Genomic DNA, 24,442 nt, shown 5'->3' on the forward strand with positions numbered 1-24,442 from the left:
CTTTTCAGCTTGGCGAACATTGGATCACGAATTTGCTCCTCAATCAGGCATTCTATATCGTTGAGGAGAGTCACATCGTCTGTCACAGACAGGAGGGCAACTGTCTCGAACGTAATGTGTTGCTCAGGCTCTTGAACGGTAATCGGGAACAGAGTTTCGGGTAGAGTCTGGCTTGGGTTGTCTGGACAGTTCAAGGGGGCTCTGCTAAGGGCATCTGCTGGAATGTTGGCAAGTCCTCTCCTGTGTTTGATCTTGCAGTTAAGGCCTTGCAGCCTAAGGACCCACCGCTTGACTCTAGGTGAGGCTTGATTTGTTTGAAACATCCATGAGAGAGAAGAATGGTCACAATGGATTTCGAATTCCGTGAAGTCGAGGTAAGGTCTGAATTTATCGACTGCCCAGACCACTGCCAGGCGCTCCCATTCCTGAACAGTGTACTGTTTTTCTGCCTCCGTGAGGACCCTGCTTATGAATGACACAGGTCTGAGTTCCTCGAGGCTTGCCTGGAGTATCACAGCAGCTATTCCAATACCACTGGCATCTGTTTCCACCACAAAGGGCTGGTTGAGGTCAGGCAGGTTCACCACGGCATCATTGGCCAAGGACTGCTTCAGACTCTGGAATGCGCACTCTTGCTGGTTGGTCCACTGCCAGGGTGCATCTTTCTTCAAAAGGCTGGTGAGGGGGTGGGCTGTGAGCGAAAATCGAGGTATGAAGCTTCGATAATACCCCGCCAGGCCAAGGAAAGCTTGCTGTTGTTTGACTGTTGCTGGTCGAGGGTAGTGCAACACAGCAAGCACTTTGTCTTTGTCAGGTCTACACTGCCCAGGTGAAATAATATGTCCAAGGAACCTGAGCGAGTGGTGGCAGAGTTGGATTTTGTCTGGGTTGATGGTGAGGCCTGCGGCTCTGATGCGCTCGAGTACACATTGGATGTGTTCCACATGGTTGTCCAGAGTGTCTGAATACACCAGGACGTCATCGAGGAATGCCATTGCGAATTTATGATTTATACCATCCAAAACTCTGTCCATCAACGTTTGGAAGGTTGCTGGCCCACCTGCCACTCCGAAGGGCATCCTAGTGAATTCAGAGGTGCCCTGGTGGCAGATAAATGCAGTTTTAGGGATATCCGGTTGGCACACTGGGATTTGGAAAAAGCCTTGTGACAGATCAAAACTTGAAAACCATTGTGCCTGACCCAGCTGTGCCAACAGCCAGTCGGTCCTGGGCATAGGGTAAACAGGCACCCTTGTTCGGCTATTCAGTGGCCGATAATCAATGGCGAGGCGGAAGCCACCAGACTTTTTTGCGACCAAAACAGGAGCACTCGTCCACTGACTGGTACTCGGGCGTATGAGCTCCTGTTCTAGGAGGTCATGGATGCAATTATCCATAATGGCCTGTTTTTTGGCATTGACGGGGCGAAGCTTGCAACGTACAGGTAGGCTGTCCCCAGTGTCAATTCGATGTTCAGCAATTGTCGTGCGCCCGGGGGTAGTTGTAATAATTGGGCTGAAAGTGTCGAGCACCTGCACCAGACGTGGATCAACATTCATCTGAGCCGCAAAGCTAGCAGGGTCATTGGCGGTTGAGACCTCAGAGCTGACCATAGGCTCAGGTTGCTCAGCGAAGATTGGTTGCTCGGTAAAGATTGCTTGCAGGTCATATGATTCTAGCTCCCCCTTAACCTGCTGCTCTCCTTTGACGAAGGGTACCATGCACTGCGGTTCCGTCCCAATTGTCCAACCTCCCAGTGCAATATGGAGCGATATTCCAGTCACTGTCAGGAAATCCCTCCCGAGTACAATGTCCTTACAGAGGTCAGGCACACACAGGAACCGCTGGCGGCGGGAGCCTGCTGCCCAGTGGATCTTGCATCGGAGCGAGGACGTAGATTGAGACCAGCCCGTGGCCAGGCGGAGCGTGCGTACCTCTCTTTTGTGACTGGCTCCTGTGGCTTCAGCGGCCGCCATCGCTTGTTGTCCCAGAAGGCTGACGCTGGATCCCGTGTCCACGAGGGCCTGGAATGTCGTTGCTCCGATGCGGATGTCGAGAAGAGGTTCCTTTCTGCCAGCAGTGGCCGCAACCTGGAGCGCGCTGTCGTAGATGCCCGCCGGCATAGCATCTACCAATGGATGTTTCTCGAGTACTGATTCTCTGGGCATTCGGCCCGCACGTGCCCCAGTTGATGGCACTGAAAACACCTGGGCGGCGCATTTTGCCTGCCCGTGGCGCATTGGCGGGCAACATGGCCGATCCCTCCGCAGCGCTGGCAGTGGACTTGTCGTGTGTTGGGCTGCTGCCAACGAGCGGCCGGTTGCGAAGTGTAGGCAATCAGCTGCGTCAGCGTAGGGAGGGTGGGGGCGGGATGAATTCTATCACGAAGATAGGACGGTTGGACCGCCGCGGGGTGTATTGGCCAGTGGTACGGCGGAGACATTGTGGCTGACGTAGTGGTGCCCACGGTGGCAGCCGCCGACATGGGCCGCGGTCCGAGAGCGTTAGCGACTGCCCTGTGTGGTTGAAATGCCAAATCCTTTGCAACCTGATTTGTTGGTGGTGGCGGCGGTTTGTACTGCCATCGCCGCCACGCTTTCCATCAATCCGTCCGCCTCCGTCGCGAGCTCCCTCAGAGTGGTAAAGGTTGACCCTTCTGCGAGGTCTTGTAGCTGTGGGTGCATTTGGCGGAGAACCCGCTGGACTTTTTCCTCTTCCGGTACGGTTTCACCGATGCGGTCATAGTATGCCGATATGACATAAATGAACTCCTTGATTGTAGCGAACTCCGTGCGGAGCGCTTGTGTGAATTCTTCCCACGTGGCGAAAACGCCGACAAAGCGCCACCACAGCTTAGCGCTGCCCTCTAAGGCGGCCGGCACCACGTTACTAAGCCTTCTGGCTGAGTCGATACCAGACACGAGGCAAAAGTTCTCCAAACGTTCGAGGAACACCTCCGGCGACTGTAAGTCATTGAATCCCGTGAACTTCGGCGGCTCTGATGTCCCGTATGGCATGCAAGTCACGGCAGGTGGCTGCAACACAGCCACCGGCACCCCTAGGCCTACCGGCGCGGTAGTCACGGCGGCGGTCATCACTCGTTGCCACAGCAGGGAGGCGACCTGTTCCCGCTGGATGGGCGATCCGTCTGTCTGGTTGACGAGGTACTGCACTACTTCCTCCGGAACATTCACGCTATCTATTTCCAATCCCGGACGAGCCCCCACTTGTCAGGGAGGAAGCGTGCACACCGTGTCTCGAACAAGTACAACCCTTTATTCACTCTGCTCGGCCTCCCACGACTCCTTCTCCATCCTCACGATGTCGCTCCGTCCAGTGGCGCCATCTCTCGGCTCCGTATCGGTGATGATGATGTCGCTCTGTCCGGTGGCGCCATCTCTCGGCCTTGCGGTGGTTGTCTCCGCCACACAGTCCTTACATGCCTATTTTCAATATCGGCGCCTATATGAACACTATTTAGCCTCAAGTTTCGCAGTTAGAGACCATTATTCATGTTACCGGGCAACATTGACTGTTCGGAACTCTATGGAGTTCAACCTAGTCCTTTAGTTCAACCAACTCCCGAAAACAACTGCTAGCAGCATTGAAATGGGACACGCCGGCCACCATACGCCGCCGCGCTGACATTGCGCGAGCGGTTGGCGAATGCGAAACCGCGGAGAGCCATCAGGGGAAAGGCGAGTGAAGAGCAAAAGAAGAAAGAAAATTTTGATGTGCACGCGGCTTTTGTTTTGTTTGTAATTTACTTTTTAAGGTGCTCACCACCGTCGGGCGCTCCTTCTCAGCGTATGAGATCATTCTCAGTGACAAGAGGCACAATTTTGAATCCAAAAATCTGGAGATACTGGTAGTTTTCTATTGTTTCCACAATCTTCACAGTGGTTCTTAGACCATGTTTCGCGTGCTCTCCAAACAGATTTCGTCAAACACGTGCACTTCAAATAAGTGGAAGTATGTGGCAGTGTTGCGACATCTTGCCTGTACAATTCGGATAATGTCATTGTATATGACAAAATTGCGTCCCAGTTTGTGTGGTCTGGTTCAATATACATGGCTATCATGTCGGAGAGCGTGCGATGAAAGCGCTCAGTTAGTCCGTTGGTTTGAGGGTGGTAACTCGAGGTTGTCTTGTGGGTGGTGCCGGAGGCTCGGAGCAATTCGGCTACGATTTGTGAAAGGAATGCCTTTCCACGGTCGCTCAGGATGACATGAGGAGCACCGTGACACAGGATTATTGCTTGAAGTATAAATGCAGCCACTTCAGCAGCCGACGCCGAAGTCACGCAAGCTGTTTCGGCGTAACGTGTCAAGTGGTCGACGGCTGTCACTATCCATTGATTGCCGGTGAGAGTCGTGGGAAGGGGACCATACAGGTCAATGCCAACGACTTCTAATGGTGCCGACGGATACGGGAGTGGTTGGAGTTCTCCGCATGAAACAGATGTTGGTAGCTTTCGAAGCTGGCAAATGGCGCAGGAAGCGACGTACCGCGCCACACTAGTGGATAAGCCAGGCCAGTAGAAGCGACCTTTGATGCGGTAGTATGTTTTCTGAAAACCAAGATGACCAGCAGTCATGTTGTCGTGATAGGCCTTAAGAACATTGGCGCGAAGAGAGCGAGGCAGAACAGGCACCCAGCGTTGACCATCAGGGTGATAGATATGGTGGTACAGGGCGCAGTTGTCGAGCTTGAATTGCGTGAGCTGTCGACGAAGGCAAGCATTGGGCGGGCGTGAAGTTTCCTGAATGCGGTCTATGATGCGTCGACAGTAGGGGTCAGCGAGTTGGTGAGATATGAGCGATCCATGGTCATCAGAAGGAATCTGGTCAATAGCGGTTAAGGACAACACATGCGGGGAAGGACGGTCCGAAAGCTTGTCGCGGAAGGCAGGAGCGGAACCGTGGCATGGCGTCGTTGGAAGCGGGCAGCGAGAAAGCGCGTCTGCGTCCTGATGCTTTTTACCACACTTGTAGATAATAGTGAAGTCATGTTCTTGCAGACGGATAATCCAACGACCAAGGCGTCCGGTCAAGTTGCGTGGAAAGCCAACATAAGGCATGGTGGTCCGTAACGATGGTAAAATGGCAGCCGTGAAGATAGGGTCGAAATTTCTGTACCGACCAAACGACAGCTAGGCACTCCTGCTCAGTGATGGTATAATTCTTCTCGGTGTTCGTCAGTACGCGGCTTGCGTAAGCGACGACCCTCTCACGTGAAGACTCATCTCGCTGTAGGAGACTACCACTGATGCCATGACCGCTAGCGTCCGTATGCACGAGTGTGGGTGCGGTTTCATCGAAATAGCGAAGTACTGGTTCAGATGTGAGGGCGTTTTTCAGATGGGTAAACGCTGATTCGCATTCGGGAGACCACGCAAAGGCAATGCCAGAACCGAGTAATTTGTGCAACGGTGCAGCTATTGAGGCGAATTCATGTATAAAGCGGCGAAAATAAGAAGCGAGGCCAAGGAAACTGCGCAAATCTTTGGCCCTTTCGGGGCGAGGGAAGTGAAGAACCGCTGAAACCAGATCGGGATCTGGACGAATGCTGTCCTTGCTCACAATGTGACCCAAGACCTTAATTGTCTTGCTGGCAAAACGGCACTTTTTCGTGCTCAGCTGTAGGCCAGCGTTGGCAAGGCACGTGAGAACTTCAGCCAGGCGTTGCAGGCGTTGAGAGAAGGTGGAAGAGAAAACTACGACGTCATCCAGATAGCACAGGCAAGTCTTCCACTTCAGGCCACGCAGAACGGTGTCAATCATGCGTTCGAATGTTGCGGGTGCATTGCAGAGTCCGAATGGCATTACATTGAACTCATATAGCCCATCTGGTGTTGAAAACGCTGTTTTTTCTTTATCATCCTCATGCATAGGTATTTGCCAGTAGCCCCGAACGCAAATCAAGACTCGAGAAGTACTCGGCATTCTGCAGTGAATCCAAGACATCGTCTATGCGAGGCATAGGGTATACATCCTTACGCGTGATCTTATTGAGTGCCCGGTAATTCGACGCAAAACCGCACACAGCCGTCTTTTTTCCGAACTAGAACGACGGGGGATGACCATGGGCTAGCGGAGGGGCGTATTATCTTCCGTTGCAGCATGTCGTCGACGTTTTCTTCAATGACTTTCCGCTCGACGAGAGAGACGCGATATAGTCGACGGTGAACAATGGACCCGCCATCTGTTCTATCCGATGCGTGATGACGGAAGTCTGTCCCAATGAAGAGGCATGCGCGTCAAACGAAGCTTCATACTTTTTCAGCAAAGCAAGCAACTGTTGTGACTGTGAAGGGGTTAGGTCGGAACTGATGGCAGCTTCAAGGGTAGAGAAAGATGCGGAACGCCCAACAGAAGGAGCTTCAGAGGAAGCCGCTTCAACAGAAACAACAGAGAGATGCTCGGATTTAGTGACGCAAGCCAACGTAGTGCCTTTAGGGATCAGATGTTTTTCGGATGTCGGGTTGGTAGTGCAGACGAATGCGGAGCCATTTTTAAACCGGACCAGCCCTGACGCAAAGACTATCCCTCTTATGAGACAGTTCACAGATGGTTGTACGAACACGTCACCATGTTCAATGACATCCGACGCGATTGCAACAATTCTCTGACGGCAAGGAAGTAGCTCGGTGTCTTCTGCAGCAAGCAAGCGAAGCGGTGAGTCATCTGTATGAAGTGAATGGGCGGTGTCGGTCATGTGGAGAACACATTTCCGACAGCAGATGGAAGCGGACGCCATAAAAAGAAAATCCCATCCTAATATCAGCTGCTGGGTACACGAACTTAGCACTGCGAATTGTATATAATGCAGAATGCCATCAATGTAGACACGAACAGTGCACATGGCGGCAGGTCGAATGGCGTTCCCTTGAGCAGCGAGTAGCGTAGGTCCATCATGAGGAGTGGTGACTTTCCTGAGGCGCGAACACAAATCACGGTGAATAATTGACAAACTAGCACCAGTGTCTATTAAAGCTTCCACGTGCACTCCTTCAACGAAAACAGATAGCATATTATGCGGACGCGCTGGAGGAATTGCTTTCCTGTCGAGCAATGCAGCTTTTCCTCCAAAAGCTGCATAATTTAGTTTTCCGGGCGACGATCGGCGAATGGAGAAGCTGGTCGAAGTGGTGACGTAGAGCCACGAAGGGGTGACGGCGAGCGGCGTCTGGCTGGACGGTAGCTAGGAGCCGTCGCGGAGGTTGCAGGTGGCGATGGAGAGCGGTTGGAACGCGGAGCATAAGGACGGCGTTGGAAAGAGGCCCCAGCAGAAAAGTCGTCTCGTTCTTGGTGTCAAATCCGCGACGCTCGTCTTGCTGCCGCTTGTGACAGAAACGTGCGATGTGGCCACGATATCCACAGTAGTAACATATAGGTCGGGTTGGACACCATGGTGGAAAGTAAGGTTGGTGAGGTGTGCTGGTAGACATCGAAGCCAAGTGCGTCTGCGTTGGTTTAAGAGGCATCGATGGCATGAGGGCTGTGGTAACTGCGGCTACCTGCGTGTACGTTGGTGGCGGCCTAGGGACTAGAGGGTCCGTATACGCAGTAACCGCCATAGACGCCAACTCCTCCTTGACAACGTCACGCAAAGTGGTATTGGGGGCGTGGGCAGGAATGGGACCTGCCGAGAAGCCAAGAGACTGCAGCTCTTCTCGTACAGTAAAAGCTCGTTAATTCGGATTTCACGGGACCGAAAAAAATGTCCGAATTAACCGAACGTCGAATTATCGAGGGTATCAAGAAAACAATAAACAAATGCTTACTACGTCAACACGCTCTTATTTGCAGTATGAATCAGTAAATTCTGTTTCTATTTTGCATAAACGCAATGCGTAAACTGCAATTCTCGTCATCTCACGACTGATTAGAGCTCGCAGCGGCGAAGGTCTCGTGACTTCGTTCACATCGCGGCCGTGGCGCGCGTCTTCATCTGAGACGCGCTTTTCACTAGCGCGCGCACATCCCGTTTATTTTTTCACCAATGTCGCCGGGTCGCCGCCCATCGCGATGTAGGCGGTGCGCCTCTTTCTCTTCACAACCGCAATATCTCTCTTCATCCTCGACAGCTTTGCACTGAGTAAAAACGAAACTATTGCTTGCCGCGACCACGGCCACTGTCAACGCGATCATGCACAGCGACCTTGCGGTTCTGAAGGTGCGCAGCCAACGCACGCAGAGTCAAACCGAAACTACCGTTTGCTGCAACTGCGGATGAAACCGCTGTCAATATCGACGCGATCATGCATGGCGACTACCTAGTTATGAAAGCACGCGGCCGACGTGCGTACCGAGCCAAAACGAAACTACTGTTTGCTGCAACCGCGGCGGACGGAATCGCGGCCGCTATCGTGACGATCATGGATGGTGACTACGCAGTCATGAAGGCACGCGGCCAACGCGGTGCTATGTGCGGCGGTAAACGCAAGCTTTAAAGGCACAAATAGGCACGAAGCCTTCCGGCGTTGTCATTCCAGTACGAATTTTAGTGATGACTATAGCGGAGCGAACTTCGTCGCTTCGTTTCGGTGGACGATAACGTTGTTTTCGCTCGGTCCATTTATGTTTCGGAGGGTGGCGTGGCTTACAGAGCTATGGGCGCGGACCATTCGTGTTCGGAGGGGCGGAAGGGCAACGGCGGGACACAGGCGCGCGAGGCTGGCGATGCGGAGAAGGATGGAAAACAACACGCGGCGGCGTGGAATGGCTCATATTTTTTTTTTTTTTTTTTTTCTTTTCAAGGATTTCGTATTCCACTCTCTGTCGGCACGGACACTGAGTGAAAACGAAACTACTTTTTGCCGCAACCGCTGTGGATGAAACCGCGGCCGCTATCAACGCGATCACGGATGGCGACTACGCAGTTTTGAAGGCACGTGGCCAACGCAGTGCTATGCGCGCCGGCAAACGCAAGAATAAAAGCTTTAAAGGCTCAAATAGGCACGAAGCGTTCTGTGTTGCTGTCATTCCCGTACGATTTCCACTGATGGCTATGGCGATGCGAACTCCGTCGCTTTGTTTCGGTGGACGCTAACGCCGTTATGGTTGAGTTCACTCTAGTTATGGGTCGTTTGCGTCGCACATTTGCGGCGCTCCGCGCTCGCCGAGCACCGAGAGTTGTCTGAATTAACCGATGTGCGGCCAAATATGTCCGAATTAACGAGAGTTTCATTGCATTAAATAATGAAAACACCTGCCGGGACCAAAGGACGTGTCCGAATTAACCGATTTTCCGAATTAACCAGGGTCGAATTAACGAGCTTTTACTGTATGATTGCGTGGACCATTGCGCGCACGAGGGATCTGCGGTAGGGTTGTTGTCAGGGGTGTCCGGGGGTGGCAATCGGACAGATTCGAGTTCGTCGAGGCGCTGGCACGTATCTACAATGTCAGCGATGGTAGCCGGGTCCTTGATGGCCAACGCATTGAAGGCGAGAGGCCCAATGCCTTTGAGTATGTGGCGTACTCTGTCTGATTCGGCCATTGAAGTGTTGACGCGCCGACAGAGAGCGAGGACATCCTCTATATACGAGGTATATGACTCGCCGAGTTGTTGTTTGCGAGTGTCGAGTGCCTTCTTCGAGATGGCGGAACGAACGGCCGGAGTACCAAAAACTTGTCGGAGCTGCTGTTTGAAACTACTCAAGTAGGTGAGGTCGATCTCGTGGTTGAAAAACCAAGTCTTCGCTACGCACATGAGATAGAAGGAGACATGGCGTAGCTTCGTCACCTCGTCCCAGTGGTTAGCAGAACTCACCCGGTCGTAGTTGTCAAGCCAATCCTCCACATCTTCACCACGAAAGCCAGCAAACAGATGGGGTTCGCGCTGGGGCCCACTGACGATCCAAGATGGAGAGGCTGCGGCAGGCGGAGCCGAGATTGTAGATGTAGAAGTGCCAGAGTGCTCGTCCTGCGGCATGTTGGCGGACAGCTGGCACAAACGGCGACCTGAGCGAAGCTCCAGGAGGTAGAGCGGGCGAGCAGAGGACGGGGGACCGAGTCCACCACTTGCGACGTAGCGTTAACACGACCTTTAATGCGCCACGAAGGCGTGGCGAACCGATCACGCTCAAGGCACAGATCAGTCTCAAGATGAGTCCCCACAAGCGATGAAGACGAAGAAGCCGATATGATGATGAACATGTGCAGCCAACGAAGAAGTGACTGAGAAATGCCCACACTAACGCTTTTTTTATCAGGATTCCCAGCTTTCAAGTATTCTTTTTCATGCCTGTTTCACCATATGCGACGCTCGAGTACAGTGGCCATTGAACATGAATATGAGCAGTGTGCTTATTGAATTAGGCCAATTGAGTGTCATTAGTTCAGCAGTTTTATGGGACAATTGCACGGCTATGTTTAACTGTTGGCACCTTTGTGCCATCGTAGACAATAACATTTCTTGTTTTCCTATCGTAGATATAGGCCGCGCACGTCTTCGTTTGAAATTATTTGCATCTATGTAAAAATTTATTGTGCCTATATTTACGACATTGGAGGACTAAAACCTTGTTTTGCCCGCCTATTTTTGGCACCTAAAATGTGCTTTTTTAATGCCTAAAGATCCGGCCTCTAGTCATCATAGACAAGAGCTCAGCAGCACAGGAAAAGTAAGCTCTCATAGTTTTTTAAGAGTTTGCTGTGCCCAAACAAAGCATTAGGGACAACCAATATAGGCTTCGTGCTTGCATACGTGGGTGCATACGTGGGCAAACGTCTCAAACTTCTGAGCATTAGCTTGCTCATTTGTTGACCTTCAAGGTGTTGGCTTGTAATTTCCAACTTCTCAACTGACCAACTGCTTTTACTGCACAATACAGTAAACTCATGGAAACAGAGTTTGAAAGCATTGCATTCAGCGCTAACTTTATTCAATTCGAGATTTGGCTATACAAATTGTTGAATATTCGTTCCTGTTCGAATATAATGGGTAACAACACATATTGTTGTCTACCAGGAGAAGGAGTGAATGATGCAAGTGGTGACTGTACCAAATGATTTTTCTGCAGGAAAGCCGCAGTTGTGGCTCACAGCACCAGTTTGAAGTGTTCTTTGTAACAGTATGGCACTTTAAAAAAAAAATGTTCTATAGATCTGGGCGCAATTTCAGTAGATAGAGTAGTAAAATCGTAAGTGCACAGAAATATGATCATTATATCTGGGATCATTATAAGTGGGTTCAACTCTAGATGTATGTGCTCTACGAAACCTTTATATTTCTGTTTTGAAATTCAAGAGTATTTGGTATTCGATTCAATATTCTAACGCCGTTTTAGTCTAGCATTTGTATTTGATTTCATTTGAATATTTAACTGTTTCAACAACCATACCTGTGTGATGTGGGGTCAATGCCTACCCTGCAGGAGCTGGAACATTGCCAAGCTGTGGTGCTGTCGGTGGTGGACGAGGCCGGAGTGCAGACGGTGGTGGAGCAGCTGCTCGCGGGTGCCCGACAGCCCAGCCAGCGGCGTGCGGCCGTGGCATTGCTGTGCGCGTTCTGCGCCCATTCCAGGGCACCCCTCACTCCGCACGTGCCTCAGCTGCTTAGGGAGCTGCTGCGTCTATTCACCGACACAGACCGCCACGTGCTGCAGCTTGCCGGGGAGGCCCTTGCTGCCGTCACCAAGGTAAACTACAAGGCATACTGGGCTTGCTTTGGGTCTACTCTGGCCAAGCTCTGGCTTCATCTTGCTCGGTCCCGAACCTATGCATTATTGTAGACGCTGATCACATATGACATCATTCCCCAGTGTCGTTAGGAAGTGTCTGAGTGTTAAACTGCCAATTTGTCACTGCCACTGTGCTGCCACATATCAGCAGCAAAGTGACACCGATGGCTTTTCATTCACCATCGCACATCATCCAAACGTGCGCATGGCATACTGCTTTGAAACTGTTACCTGTGCGCCAAGGCTTTTTATGCAGTGTAACCGAGAAATCAAATTACACTCAAACCTTAATTCGGCCCTTGTTAATTTGGATAATTGGCACTCCTCCTCTTGTCCCAGTTGGCATATGTATTATTTAAAGGGTCCCTGAAACGGTCTGGACCAATTTTGTAGACTCGTAGGGTACAGCACAGTAAAACATAAGGCCACAATTTAACTCTTTCCTTACCACGGCACTAGGCATCGATCACTGATGACCGAAGTTTTTGAGCGTCTATTTTAATATATAATAGCGTCTTGATGCAAAGTTGTCGTGGATGAAGAGCACCGTTTACATCGCGATGGACGTACGATCTGTTGGCGACCAGCTCACTGACGAAAAAATAATTGGGATGTGCGTGCGGTAGTGAAAAGTGTATCTAAGATGAAGGCGCGCGCCAGGGAAGCGCTGCGAAGGAAGTCGCGAGGTATTCGCCACTGCGAGAGCCAATCAGTCAAGAAATGAGAATTGCACCTTCTGCAGTGCTTTTGCGCAAAATACCGTAGAAACAGGATTTGCTCATTCATTTACTAAATAAAAGCTTGTTGATATAGTAAGCACTTTGTTTCGGCTTCAGATGCAAAAAAAAAAAGAAGACATCAAGAAGAGCTAGTGTGTCATGCACTCCATTGCCTCGGACCGTGCTCACCGCATTCTCCTGTAATGTGTGGTCTCCTTGCAACATTGCAGACCCTGGACACGAACCAGCAGATTGAGTACGTGATGGATGTGCGGCAGGCGATCCGTTTTGCGGCTAGCGACCTGAAGGGCCAGGAGTACCTGCCGGGCTTCTGCCAGGAGAAGGGCATCTCGCCCATTCTGCCCATCTTCCGTGAGGCCATCCTCATCGGGGTGCCCGAACTCAAGGAACAAGCGGCACAGGGGCTTGGCGAGGTGACGACTTGTCTTCCACATGCTTGACTTGTCTTCTGCAGCAACTGCTGCATCAGTTGCAGTTTGTGACCAATGAAGTGTTCCCATTTCCTGTTTACTTGTCATTGTTAGTTTTCAGTGCTTTTAGGGGGTCTTTAGGGAAGGAATTAACCAATATGTCATTTTTATTGAACCTCTTCTTCTGAAAGGGCTTTGTGCATTTGGATAAACAGTCCCATTCTTCAGGAAAGTCCACAGGACAGTCTAAAGACAAGCCCGATGCTTGCATAGGGGCACAGTGCAGACAAGACGACGAGACCAGTTTTCTTTTTTCCTTTTTTTTTTTACTATTTGCTAATTTGGACAGTAATCTTTGCTCACTAACTTTTGAAGACTTGCCCGTGTGACCTTGCCCGTAAGTTAAATTTTTGCTTGTGAAGTTTGTAGCTGCTACTGCTTTCTCTTTTTTCTGCACTGAAAGTGAAAGCACAGCCACACCTGTGTTATGTCATGCTTGGTAGCTTGTCTGTGCAGTCAGTCATCAGCCAATTTTCGAGGCCCACATGTCTATTCACCTTTATTTCACATCACCGTCATGTACCGTGGTCATAAATTAAAAATAAGAACAGGAAGAGAACTAATTGCAATGCCTGCTGTGCGTAATTACGTGGGAATGCAACATGCAAAGCCGTGTAGACAGCTTCTGAACAGGTTATGGTTCCTAATGTAACATATAAGAGCCTGAATTAAGCCGCTGATTAAAATCCAGGCAAAGATAGAAATGCAATAATGCATTTGAGTTTTCAACTTGTTCGCATTTGAATTAATGCTGATAAATATATTGCAGAGCTAGAGTATAATGGCTACTCAAACGATGAAACTGAATGTTAATTTGTTTTACTGTTTGCTCAGAAAGAGCAAGCATTAAAACAAAATTGCATTCAGTTTCGTTGTCTTGTGCAATGTACATGCATGCGCAAAAATATTGCAACTTTAAAAAAAATACTGTTTTTCATGTCGATGGATTGTGCAGAAGATAGTTAGCTTCAGCTCACTGTTCCTAGACCTGTTTAATATCTTTGAATATTTCTGACTACTGCCATCTTTCTAAACAGGAGACGTTATTCCAACTTGTGTGTGTGAGCATTTTCTGCCCCCGTGAATCACATGAACGGTGTAGTACTATGAAAGACAAATGTTTGCAAACCCTGCAGCATCAACTGTGCAATACCTGGCAACCCAGTACTCCGAGTACAATAAAGTGCATGGCATGTCCATTTCATGCTTCACCGATATGGTTATCTTGAGAACTAATGCGTAACAGCTTTTCATTCCCATGTCTCAATGGTTCAACATTAGTTTGCTCAAATTCATGAAAATGAAAAACTGCATCAGATTAAATGGGTGTCACGTGTTGCAAAGTGCACAAATTTCCTGGCTCAACATGACAATGCGTAAAAGCAGGCTGCAATGCATTGCGACAATTGAGTGGCCATCTGAACAAGCATGTGATGGATTGATTGCGAAACGAGTGTTGGTCTGTTAATGGACCTAGCAATACTGTTTAGGCAATGCTCGTGTGGTCTGCAAACTTCTGTCTCCGATAGTACTATCTGCACTGTTTGATGGATGATTCAAAGGAACTGACAACCAATTTTTATGGGGCCCTCTTTTTTTTTTCTTTTTTTTCGTGCAATGGAAAGCTTACCACTTAGAGTGTCAAATCATGCTGTGGTAACGCGGAAAATGCCGTGGAACATTTTTTTTTATCCAAATTTTTCAATCTGCAGTGACGATGTAGTCATTGACTGGAAGCATGCTGGAAACAATGATTGGTGAGCGCAATAGCGATTATACGCCGGCATTGGTGGGAGGCAGACGACAAGTGCGGTCGTGGCCGTTTTTCCCTCCAACCCATGTCGCACCTGTCCTTTGTCTCCGTCTTCCTTTGCGTCCTGTTCAAAGTTTGCGTTTTCTCTTATTTCAGCAATAATGAACCAACTGGCCCAGCAACGTGTTCTGTTAAGGTGCTTGATAGTGTGGACTTTTTTTAATTTGTAAAGTGCAAAAGCCTAATAATATACGAACTGCACTTTTAAGCAATAAGTGTGCAGTACTTAATAAGAGCCAACTTACCTACAGTAGTCTCATATAGTACATCGGAAGTACCAAGTCACGCCACTTGCTGGTTTTTGAGACTTTCTTTGCAAACTTATAATTATAATTCCTACTTAAATCGCAAACTGCGTGCTGGATTCTGTCACTACAAATCGTGGTCATTTCGTTTCCGTCAACGTGTCGCAGCACATTTGTTGGCCACTTGTCAGTCCCTTCAACGAAGTCTCTCTCTTTCAGGTGATCCGGCTAACAGATGCCGCCTCCTTGCGGCAGTCGGTCATCAGCATCACGGGGCCGCTCATTCGTATCCTAGGCGACCGATTCAGCTTCAGCGTCAAAGTGGCTGTGCTTGAGACGCTTGCTCTATTACTCGCAAAGGTTAGTCACTTGGCCCTCCCAAAAGCTTCGGCGAGGTCTCTGGTGTTTGATGATGCTTCACTCTCGAGGGTGTGTGAAACACCACAAAAAAAAAAAAAGAAATAACTTTTGATACTTGTTCGCACCATTTATCTGGAGTACTGTCATATCGTTACCATGTGTCTTGTGCTATTGAAATAACCTCCTTCAGGGCTCGTGGCAAACTGAATGAGGGGGCTTGAGAACATGTCCTCCTTTGGCTGTTGCGCATGGCAGAGGTAATTACGGTATTGATAATGGGCTGGGGCTCTCAGTTCATAAGCAAAACATTGATAGTGGCAGCATTGACATGCTGGCATTGAAAAGTGAACATGATAAAGAAGCTGATTGGTGGGATCTGGGTGTAAAAAAACTGTGCGATCATGTAGGATTTGAGATTGTACAATGTTATAAATTAAACCTCGTTATTACAATGCTTACCTAACTCTTTTCCTATCGTGAGGAAAATGGCTGGTTTTTGTCGGTTACACTGGATCTCTTTTGCTGAAGAAACTGTTGCATCAAACATTTTATGCAATACATGAAAGCAAAGCAGAATCAATCCATTTTTCAGGCATAAAGCATTTATTAACGAAATTTATGTCATAAAAAATATGTGAATTCCCAGAAACAAGATTTTAGAATAAAATTGAACAAAACTGCAATCAAAATTTTCTATCGTCATTATATATTTGGTTCATGGGCCAGTAAGAGTGCCACGCAGGAGTCCAAATAATTTAGCATGCCTGAACTATTGGTGTCCGAATAATCAGCTGGTGTCAGTTGTGAACCAGCCAGTTGCAGAGCAGAGGCTCCAGCTTAACGATAAAAAAAGAGACCACTGAAAAGCGCCTGGTGTCATCTAAAACAATGCTTGAGCGTCACCAGGGGCTTATCAAAGATAGCCTGGCTCAGAAGAGCATTGATGGCATTGAGTCTGGCCAGGTGTTTCTGGCTGATGCTATCTCTAGGCTGAAAACAAGGCTAAGCTGGCAGTCTCTAATAAAAAATTCAAAACATGTAAATGGCAACTTCTGAGCAGCCTCACACAATCTGAAATAAACTAATCGCTGCAGGCTGTGTGAATGGGTTTGTGTTTCTATTTCTTGTATTTAGAGGCAGAGTAACATTGTTTTACAGCACGTAAATACTTTATGGAATAGCGCTTGTCTATTTTAAGTGCTCGAAAGTGTCTAGGACGTGTCCAACAGTTGACTTTTTTTTATTTTGCTCCAAAGTGTTCTGAAATCTGTATTTAGGTGCATCAAACTGCTCCAAAATGAACATTAGCTTCTCTAAAAATTGCTCCAAATCTCAGTTCGTCAGTGCCACCACTGTCTACATCTTTATTCCTAAATACCACCCGCCGTGGTTGCTTAGTGGCTATGGTGTTGGACTGCTAAGCACTAGGTCATGGGATCGAGTCCCGGCCACGGTGGCCGTATTTCGATGGGGGCGAAATGCGAAAACACCCGTGTTCTTAGATTTACGTGCACGTTAAAGAACTCCAGGTGGTCGAAATTTTCCGGAGTCCCCCACTACAGCATGCCTCATAATCAGATCGTGGTTTTGGCACGTAAAATCCCATAATTCTTTATTCTTATATACCGAAGTTACCGATTGCTGGCTACAGTCTTAGTATATAATGCTAGTAGACTACCGTGCATGTGCAGCACCATGTTTTCTTGCATAAAATTTGTAAGCATTAAACTTCGTGAGAAGTGTTCTGATACCGTATTTATTCAAATATAAGGTGAGGTGTTTTTTTTTTTTTTTCTCCTGGAATCTTCAGCCTCAGTCATATACGCGAAATTTGCCTTCAGGTGTGGCTTCACAGCAGCGTGAATGTCACCGTGTAGTGTGGCTTCACGGCAGCATGAGTTTCACCTCATAGTGTGGCTTTACAGCAGCGCACACCACAATGCCATGAAGCCACACTATAAGGCAGTATTTTTTTTTTCTTGTGTCCTGCAACTTGCACCCTCACCTTATAATCGTGACCACCTTATAATGGAATAAATACGGTATTTGATATTTGGTTTTTTCTTCTCTATTCAATTTGGTATTCGGTTTGAAATATACTACAGCCGACTCTCATAAATTCGACCCTTACAGGAACAACGAAATTGATCACATTATCCAGCGGGTTGAATTAATTTAAACGTGATGCAGAAAAAACGTCAAAACACACTGCTGATTCATTTTGCAGTATTTGTCCTATTTTAACATGTGCCCGAATCAAATGTACGGCCACTTTCTATGTGTCTGAAGTAGAAAACTAACATAGAAATGACAACAAAGCTCCTAAACAAAGTAGAAATCTGATGCGCTCGCATTGTTTTAGCAAGAAAAATGGGCAGGGGTCTAATATATGTTGCACCGGTTTCATTAAGTCAGCATCACCGTACATTTTTCTTTTTTCTCTTTAAGTCAGCTTTGCTGAAATACATCTGCGTTATGCAGGTAAAGGCATACGAATGCCACGAGGGCATCTTTGGTTCCGTGTTCGATTGCACCATTTAGGCTATTTTCAACCCAATTTTCTTGTATGACAAAAAAAAAAAAAAAAAAAAGGGCGCGCGTCAGAATCAGCTAAATACCGTAATCGGACATTGTGAGCTACAGTTATTGCTTGGAAATCCTGCTAGGGCAGGCCAAAAATGGGCGTTTTCGATGCGAGAGACAGTCGCTGCACAGAGACAGTCGCTGCCACTAAAGGGGTGGCTCTTGGGGTCACCACGGGGGTCAGGAACGTGTATGCTGACTGCTCAAGTTCGAATTATCCGGCAAAGGCCAATTCTAGGATCGAAATAACTACAGTTTGGGCCCATAGAAATGCATGGGCGACAGCTGGGACCTTCGGTCAGGATCGAATTAACGGAAGTCTAGTATGTTCAGTATTCGTACAACCCTAGTTAAATGTAAAACCCCAGGAAGAAGAAATGTATGGCTTGTTTCTTACTTAGTGAAATCATTCAGTAATAAAACGTATTTTGAGAAAGGCAGTTTTTCCACATTACATAAGTCTTGAATAGTATTGTATCAATGCGAGACAGCAAAATAAATGTTACAAAATAATATGCATGATGATGATGATAAATAAACTTGATTGTACGAAGAGTGGTGCGGTTAATCTTGTGTGGAGCCCTCTTGTAGAGCCCCTCTGGCCGCAGCGAAATAATATGCATGACTGTCCACACTCGGCAATAAGTGACTGGATGAGCAGATGCGTGTAACTTGTTCATGGCTAAAAACAAAGCAAAGTGACCTGCACATATGGGATTTGTCCTTGGTATACTGGTACAAAGTGTTAGAATGAGTACAGCTTGGACTTGTGGGTTACACGTTAAAGAACTGTGAGAGAGCAGCCATTGGATTCTTCACGTGGTGCACATGCTGCTTGTGTGTGGTGGTGTTTCACACCCTCGTGGCAAGTTTCACTGTCAGGTTGTCGACTTGGCAAGCTGTGCTTCAAGGGAGGACTTGATGGCCAATGCAGGTTGGGGTGCAGCTGAAACCATTCCTGCCTCAGCTGCAAACCACCTTCTTGAAAGCACTCAATGACGGCAACCGGCAGGTGAGGCTAAAGGCCTCGGTAGCGCTGAGTCACCTCATTGTCATTCACACACGCTGCGATCCAGTCTTCCAGGAGTTGCACAACTCGGTCAAGAACCAGGATGATCCCACTGTCAGGTGAGTGCTAGTGGTGCCTAATGTCAGCCATTATGCAGTCCAGATCGCTTATAAAAAGGATGCGGGAGTTGCGAAAAACTGCGCTCTTAGCAGTACCACATTATAACCAAAAAACTAAAGTTTTTAGGCTTTTAACTCTTTCCGTACCACGCCTATTTGGCATCATTAGCCCGCTATTGATGGCTTGAAACACCACTTTCAAGACCTTCTGCGCCGCTCACGGACACACTGCACTGTCAAACGGAAAGTAGGCGAACTAGATTTTAGTTTTCTAAGCACTTCGCTTTTTTTCCTGCCAGGCGGTAATTTTTGAACGTGCTATAGACCTTTTCATCGGGCGAGGAGAAAAGGGCGCGCGGCCATCCTTTCCTCCTCTCTGGCTTGGGCGAGCCGGCGCGGCGCGGCTTGAATGTGTTGCCGGTCGCACGCTGCGGAACGATTTGGAGGTGTTTTAGCTAGTTCTGAGTGCAATTTACAGGATGTCAGTTCTTACGAGGTTGTCGAACAACCACTGTGTAGCCTTTAGGTGCAGCAGTAGCTACAGTATCTGGAAATTTCTCTTGGATGTGCAAGAATGCGACGCGCATCATTAGCCACGGTGTGTGTATGTGTTGTGAACTATGTTGGATGTATCGGTTTTCACTCAACGAAGAGTTGTAAAACATTTCCATCAGCCACCGGCATCGTTCTCACGCATCTTAAGTCTAGAAGACTTAAAATCACTATCTCTACGTTATCCTCCTACAGGAGGCCGAAGGCTTTGCTCAACACAGCGAGCACTCCGGTTGGCAAACCAACATGACATACACAAGCATCATCCTTCGATTGGAACTTCCATTTTGCTCTGTAAGGCATAATATACAAAGGGGATCACATGAGAATCCCACAGCTTTTGTAAGGACACAATTTCCGTAGGATGGGTGAATGCGTCGTAGATGACTGAACTTACGAGACTGAAAAAAAAAATCAGAAAAAAAGTTTATATGTCCGCCTTTTGCGGCCAAATAAACCAGAATAGGGGATAACGGCGCAATAAGACTTCGCGTGGTCGTGCCGCATGCTTGGACCATGCGCTATATAGAACAGATCTATAACACAGCATTTAGTTCTGTCTCGGAAGCTCGCGCAGTCTGTAGCTGCTCGTTCGACCACTAGAAAAGTGTGATTCACACTGTACGGTATGCGGTTATTATTAACCAAACTATTTTATTTGTGGGCGGAAACCTTGCCCAACAAACAAGGCAGTCGCGCAGTGTATCCACAGATAGCAACTTGAACGCTTGTCGAAGTAAACAGTACAACTTATTCGCCAGCAGAACGGTACCCACGCTGTTAGGATCGTCAACTGTTTCGTAACTACTTGTTGCAGCTAAACCAGCCAGAGCTTATAATTACAGTGCTGAGAATGTTGCAGTATGATAATACTCGTGAAACGAATTTTACGAAATACCTAACTGATATCCGAGGCTGATTGTAAGCTCAAACAAACGCGCACACCTCGCTCTAGGTGCTCCGTCCGCCCTAACGCCAGCAGAAACTCCAGCCGCTTAATTACTTCAGACTTAAATTCCTTCACTACGCCTCACAGCACCCTACCTCACGTAGAAGACGCCATTTCATGCTAAATAGAATGCGCGAGTGCGAAAAAATCTACTAGAAACTGCCACCGAGCGTATACCATAGCATACAACACGGGCGTTCGCCCAAGCCAGCGTGCCAACTGCCCATAGATGGCGCCATTGCCTACGAAATGGCGGCGCCCATGAAAAAACGGTCTATAGAAGTTTCGGCATTGTCAAAGTAGAAAGCAAAAATAGCTGCCTCCGAGAGCGGCAAGCGCGCTTCGAGAGATCGCAGATTTTGTGATTTTGCTGCGTCTGCAGTTGATTTTATCGATGGATCAAGCAGCAGCGAGTCTGAGGATGCTGCTTTTTCGTCGGACTTTGACTCTCGGAGCGACGACAACGCAAACCATCCCGGAACATCAGTGGCCACGGCCCGGCCCGCCCAACTGTAGTGCTTGCAGTTATATTTTTGTAGCGGAGTACCTGTTCCATGAAAAATTTAGATTTTTTCAGAGATGGTGCCAATTCGATGGCATTACATTTTGTATATCTCATAATTTTCATAACATTTTTTTCTCAGTAGATACAAGCGTCTCTTTACGAACTTTGTTCCATTTTATCCCACCATCTTGATTTTGGCAGTTTACCGTATTTACTTGCATAATGAACGCACTTTTTTTTCCCCGAAAAATATGCAAAGTTGGGGGGTGCGTTTATTATGCAGGGTAAAATTTTGAGAGATTTTTTTTCCGCCGCCACTTCAAATAAGTTGCAGTTCTGCCCAAAAGGCGAACCATTTATTGCAATCGTAAATGCGTAGACAGCTATACGAAGTAAGGATAGTAGTTTTTGTAAACTTGCAAACATTCACTAACTATGCAAATTAACAAGCATGGTATCAGCGCGCACAGGCAAACGTGAACACATCCCACTCGATGACCGTGGACACTCGCTGTCAAAATGCTGGCGTGAGGAAGCACGGCAGCAATGGCGAGCGAAGTGACCTTTGTATCGTGTATTGCTTCAACGCAAACTTAGCAGCGAGAACGAAAGCACACACAAAGGTATAAGCCGCCGTCGCACCTAGACTCAGCCCCCGACGCAGATAGCTTTCAAGATAGGGCGTGCACGGCCGCACAATGTGCAGTTCTACTGTATAGAGAATTTTGTTGCATTGAAGTTCCTTATATTGTGGTTGAACTGTACTATAAACCCCGTTCTTTCAGTCATCTGTTGCCCTTTCTTCTAATTTAGGATTTGCTTATTCTTAACCTTTAACATCTTTGCTGAGGGCATCAAGTCGTCAACGACCACCTATTTCAATACACGACGCGTTTTACATGCCTGGTCGGCGCAGAGAGACGATGCTGTACGCGCTGCACCGTGTGGTGGCAGCAGCGGGCCACAAGATGTCGGACCTGATGCGGCGGAGTGTGACGGCCAGCGTGAGCAGCTACCTGAGCAGCTCCGAGGATGGCTGCCGCACGGCTGCTGCCGGGTGCCTGGGCTCTCTTTGCCGGTGGCTGCCACCGGATGAGCTGGCCGTCTTCGCCCGAGAACACCTACTAAGTGAGTCGTCCCCCGATGCTCTGTTCTTCTACCATTGTTTCTCGAGCGAATTCCTCTCTAATACGTGTCTCAGAAATGTAGCCTCAGTCGTTCACTCGCATTATCATCTGGTTCTTCTCAAATTGCTTGTCCCAAAGGCCCACTTTTGTCGGCCACTTTCGTCCACACGTTTAGATAGACTGCCCATTAATATTGTCACTTTTTACATAATCGCTTCCCTATTTGTACTCCGCAGCTCCACAAAAGTTTGACGGCATGGGAATATTGGTGCAATTACGTAAAAAGGTGTCTTCACAGATTATTTGCATGCTGTGTTTACAGACCATTTGCATGCTTTTCCCACGAAATCGTCTTGTTTGTTGAGAGTCAGCCGTATCTTCAGCACTACACCCCACTCCTCCGTAACATCATGAACCTGTGAAGCTACAATTTGATAAGCTGAACAGTTCAGAGATTCTTATTTAGTTTCTTAGACTTGGTGCACTGTAGTTTCAAGCTCTACCTCTGGCATGACGAGCAGTTTTCTGAAATTCGCTCATCTTGAAAGGAGTCTACTGTAATTGTTGATCTAGTGAATTGATATAAGGAATCGCTGGTCAATAACTCGAAATCGTGGCCTGTTTGAATAGTCAATAGCCTTGTTTTACAGCTGCTTCGTGATAGATTGTTCCAAAGCCCGAGTCATAAATTGATATAATCGTAAAGCTTTTTGTGCATGGCAGTGTGATTTAGCTTTGTGAGCTTCTGACAGCATGCGTGATATTGTGAGGGCTCAGGAGCCTGGTTCTCTGAGCTGTGCAATGATGTTGTCGTCAAGCTGTGTCATCTTAATGAAATGCATTTGTATTGGGAGTGTGTGAATAGTCAGCTTTCTGGCTGACACATTCTTTGAGTGTCCTGAAGACAGTCGAAGCTCGCTGTAACAAATAGGACAAATGTTGCTGCAGGCGATGACCCTAGCGAGGACTGGACATTAAGGCATGGTTGCAGCGTGACGCTCTCGGTGGCGCTGAAGCAAGCTCCCGAGCGCATCCTCACGGACGACTGGAGAGAACGAGTGTTCAAGACACTGATCAAGTACATGACTGCCGACCGGGTGAGTAGTCAACAGTATCAGGGATACCTTATACAGTATTCAATACTTCCATAATTCGACTCTGATTAATTCTATTTTTCGGTTAATTTGTCAAAAGATCCCCGCTGGCACCCATGCATTTCTGTGGGACAAACTTTCATTATTTCGATCTTGAAATTAGTGTTCGCTGTGAAATTCGACCCCAGTGCTGACCGCAGTGGTGACTCTAATAGTGGCAGAGTCCGTCTTGGGTTAGGGTACAGACAATGTGTCACACATATTGTCTCCCGTCAAAAACGGCTATTTTCGGCCTGACCCAGAAAGATTTTAAAGCGAGAACAATAGCTCGCAATGAATTATTGCAATGTTTACCCAATTCTACTACACCTTTTTTTTTTTTTTTTTTTTTTTCTCAGAAAGTTGACCCAGTAGTTGTTCGGGGGGGTGTAATCTGTTCACCATAGCCTCTACGATCAGAGCCAGCCTAGCCAGTGTCATCGCCACTGCCATCACAAGATGGCAACCATGGATGGTGACAGACCGAGTTTTTTCATAGCACGACGGCAACCATGCGCTGCTTTTAGTCTGATTATGAAAACACATTCAAACAATAAGTTATTCTACGTGTTCAGCTAGCCGTAACAAAAGTCGTGTCACATACGTGTTCCTGGCATTTCGAAGAATCGCATGCATCGCAGGATGAAGTAGCGAATTGGTTAGTCTAGGCGTGCGCCATCATTCCCTCTTCGACTGTTGCAGAATCATTTGATAAATGCAGAATATCAAAAGCACTTTGGACTGTACAAAGGACGACACGTTGCGGTTCTTCATAAACAGCGATAGAGTGCTGTCTGAGGAGATGACGATGAATAATAATTAATTTATATTCTGCGAAGTTAAAGTTTGCCGGTCTTGTCTTTTTCTTATTGCCAGAGTCGAAGGCATGCTGTGTGTTTCTTGCTTTAAAAAAATCGGATGCGCGTTCTCTTTCTACTTTGTTTAGGACCTTTAATGTCGTTTTTAATTATTAGCATTCCACTCCGAACCCGTAAAATGTGGGTGCGCTTTCGATGTGGGGACATGTTTGAGTCGCGGCGAATACAATTGGCTTCCGCTAATTTGGCCCTGAAGGGACTAACAAAATTTATCAAATTATCTGGGTGATCGAGTTAAACGTTTGAGTTGCAGAAATAATGGCAGACAC

At 47.7% G+C, this 24,442-nt stretch overlaps 1 protein-coding gene across 1 annotated transcript in view; it reads left to right on the top strand.

The window, feature by feature from the left end:
- LOC119444419 (eIF-2-alpha kinase activator GCN1) overlaps positions 1 to 24,442 on the top strand; it is an 80,428-nt gene that overhangs the window by 37,054 nt on the left and 18,932 nt on the right. The window contains exons 14-19 of the mRNA XM_049664586.1: positions 11,385 to 11,648; positions 12,640 to 12,843; positions 15,178 to 15,318; positions 18,836 to 19,029; positions 21,952 to 22,163; positions 23,111 to 23,259. Of these exons, the coding sequence (XP_049520543.1) occupies positions 11,385 to 11,648; positions 12,640 to 12,843; positions 15,178 to 15,318; positions 18,836 to 19,029; positions 21,952 to 22,163; positions 23,111 to 23,259 (1,164 nt within the window). The remainder of the gene's footprint in view (positions 1 to 11,384; positions 11,649 to 12,639; positions 12,844 to 15,177; positions 15,319 to 18,835; positions 19,030 to 21,951; positions 22,164 to 23,110; positions 23,260 to 24,442) is intronic.

Source organism: Dermacentor silvarum, chromosome 3 (assembly GCF_013339745.2).
Source record: "Dermacentor silvarum isolate Dsil-2018 chromosome 3, BIME_Dsil_1.4, whole genome shotgun sequence".
NCBI lineage: Eukaryota > Metazoa > Arthropoda > Arachnida > Ixodida > Ixodidae > Dermacentor > Dermacentor silvarum.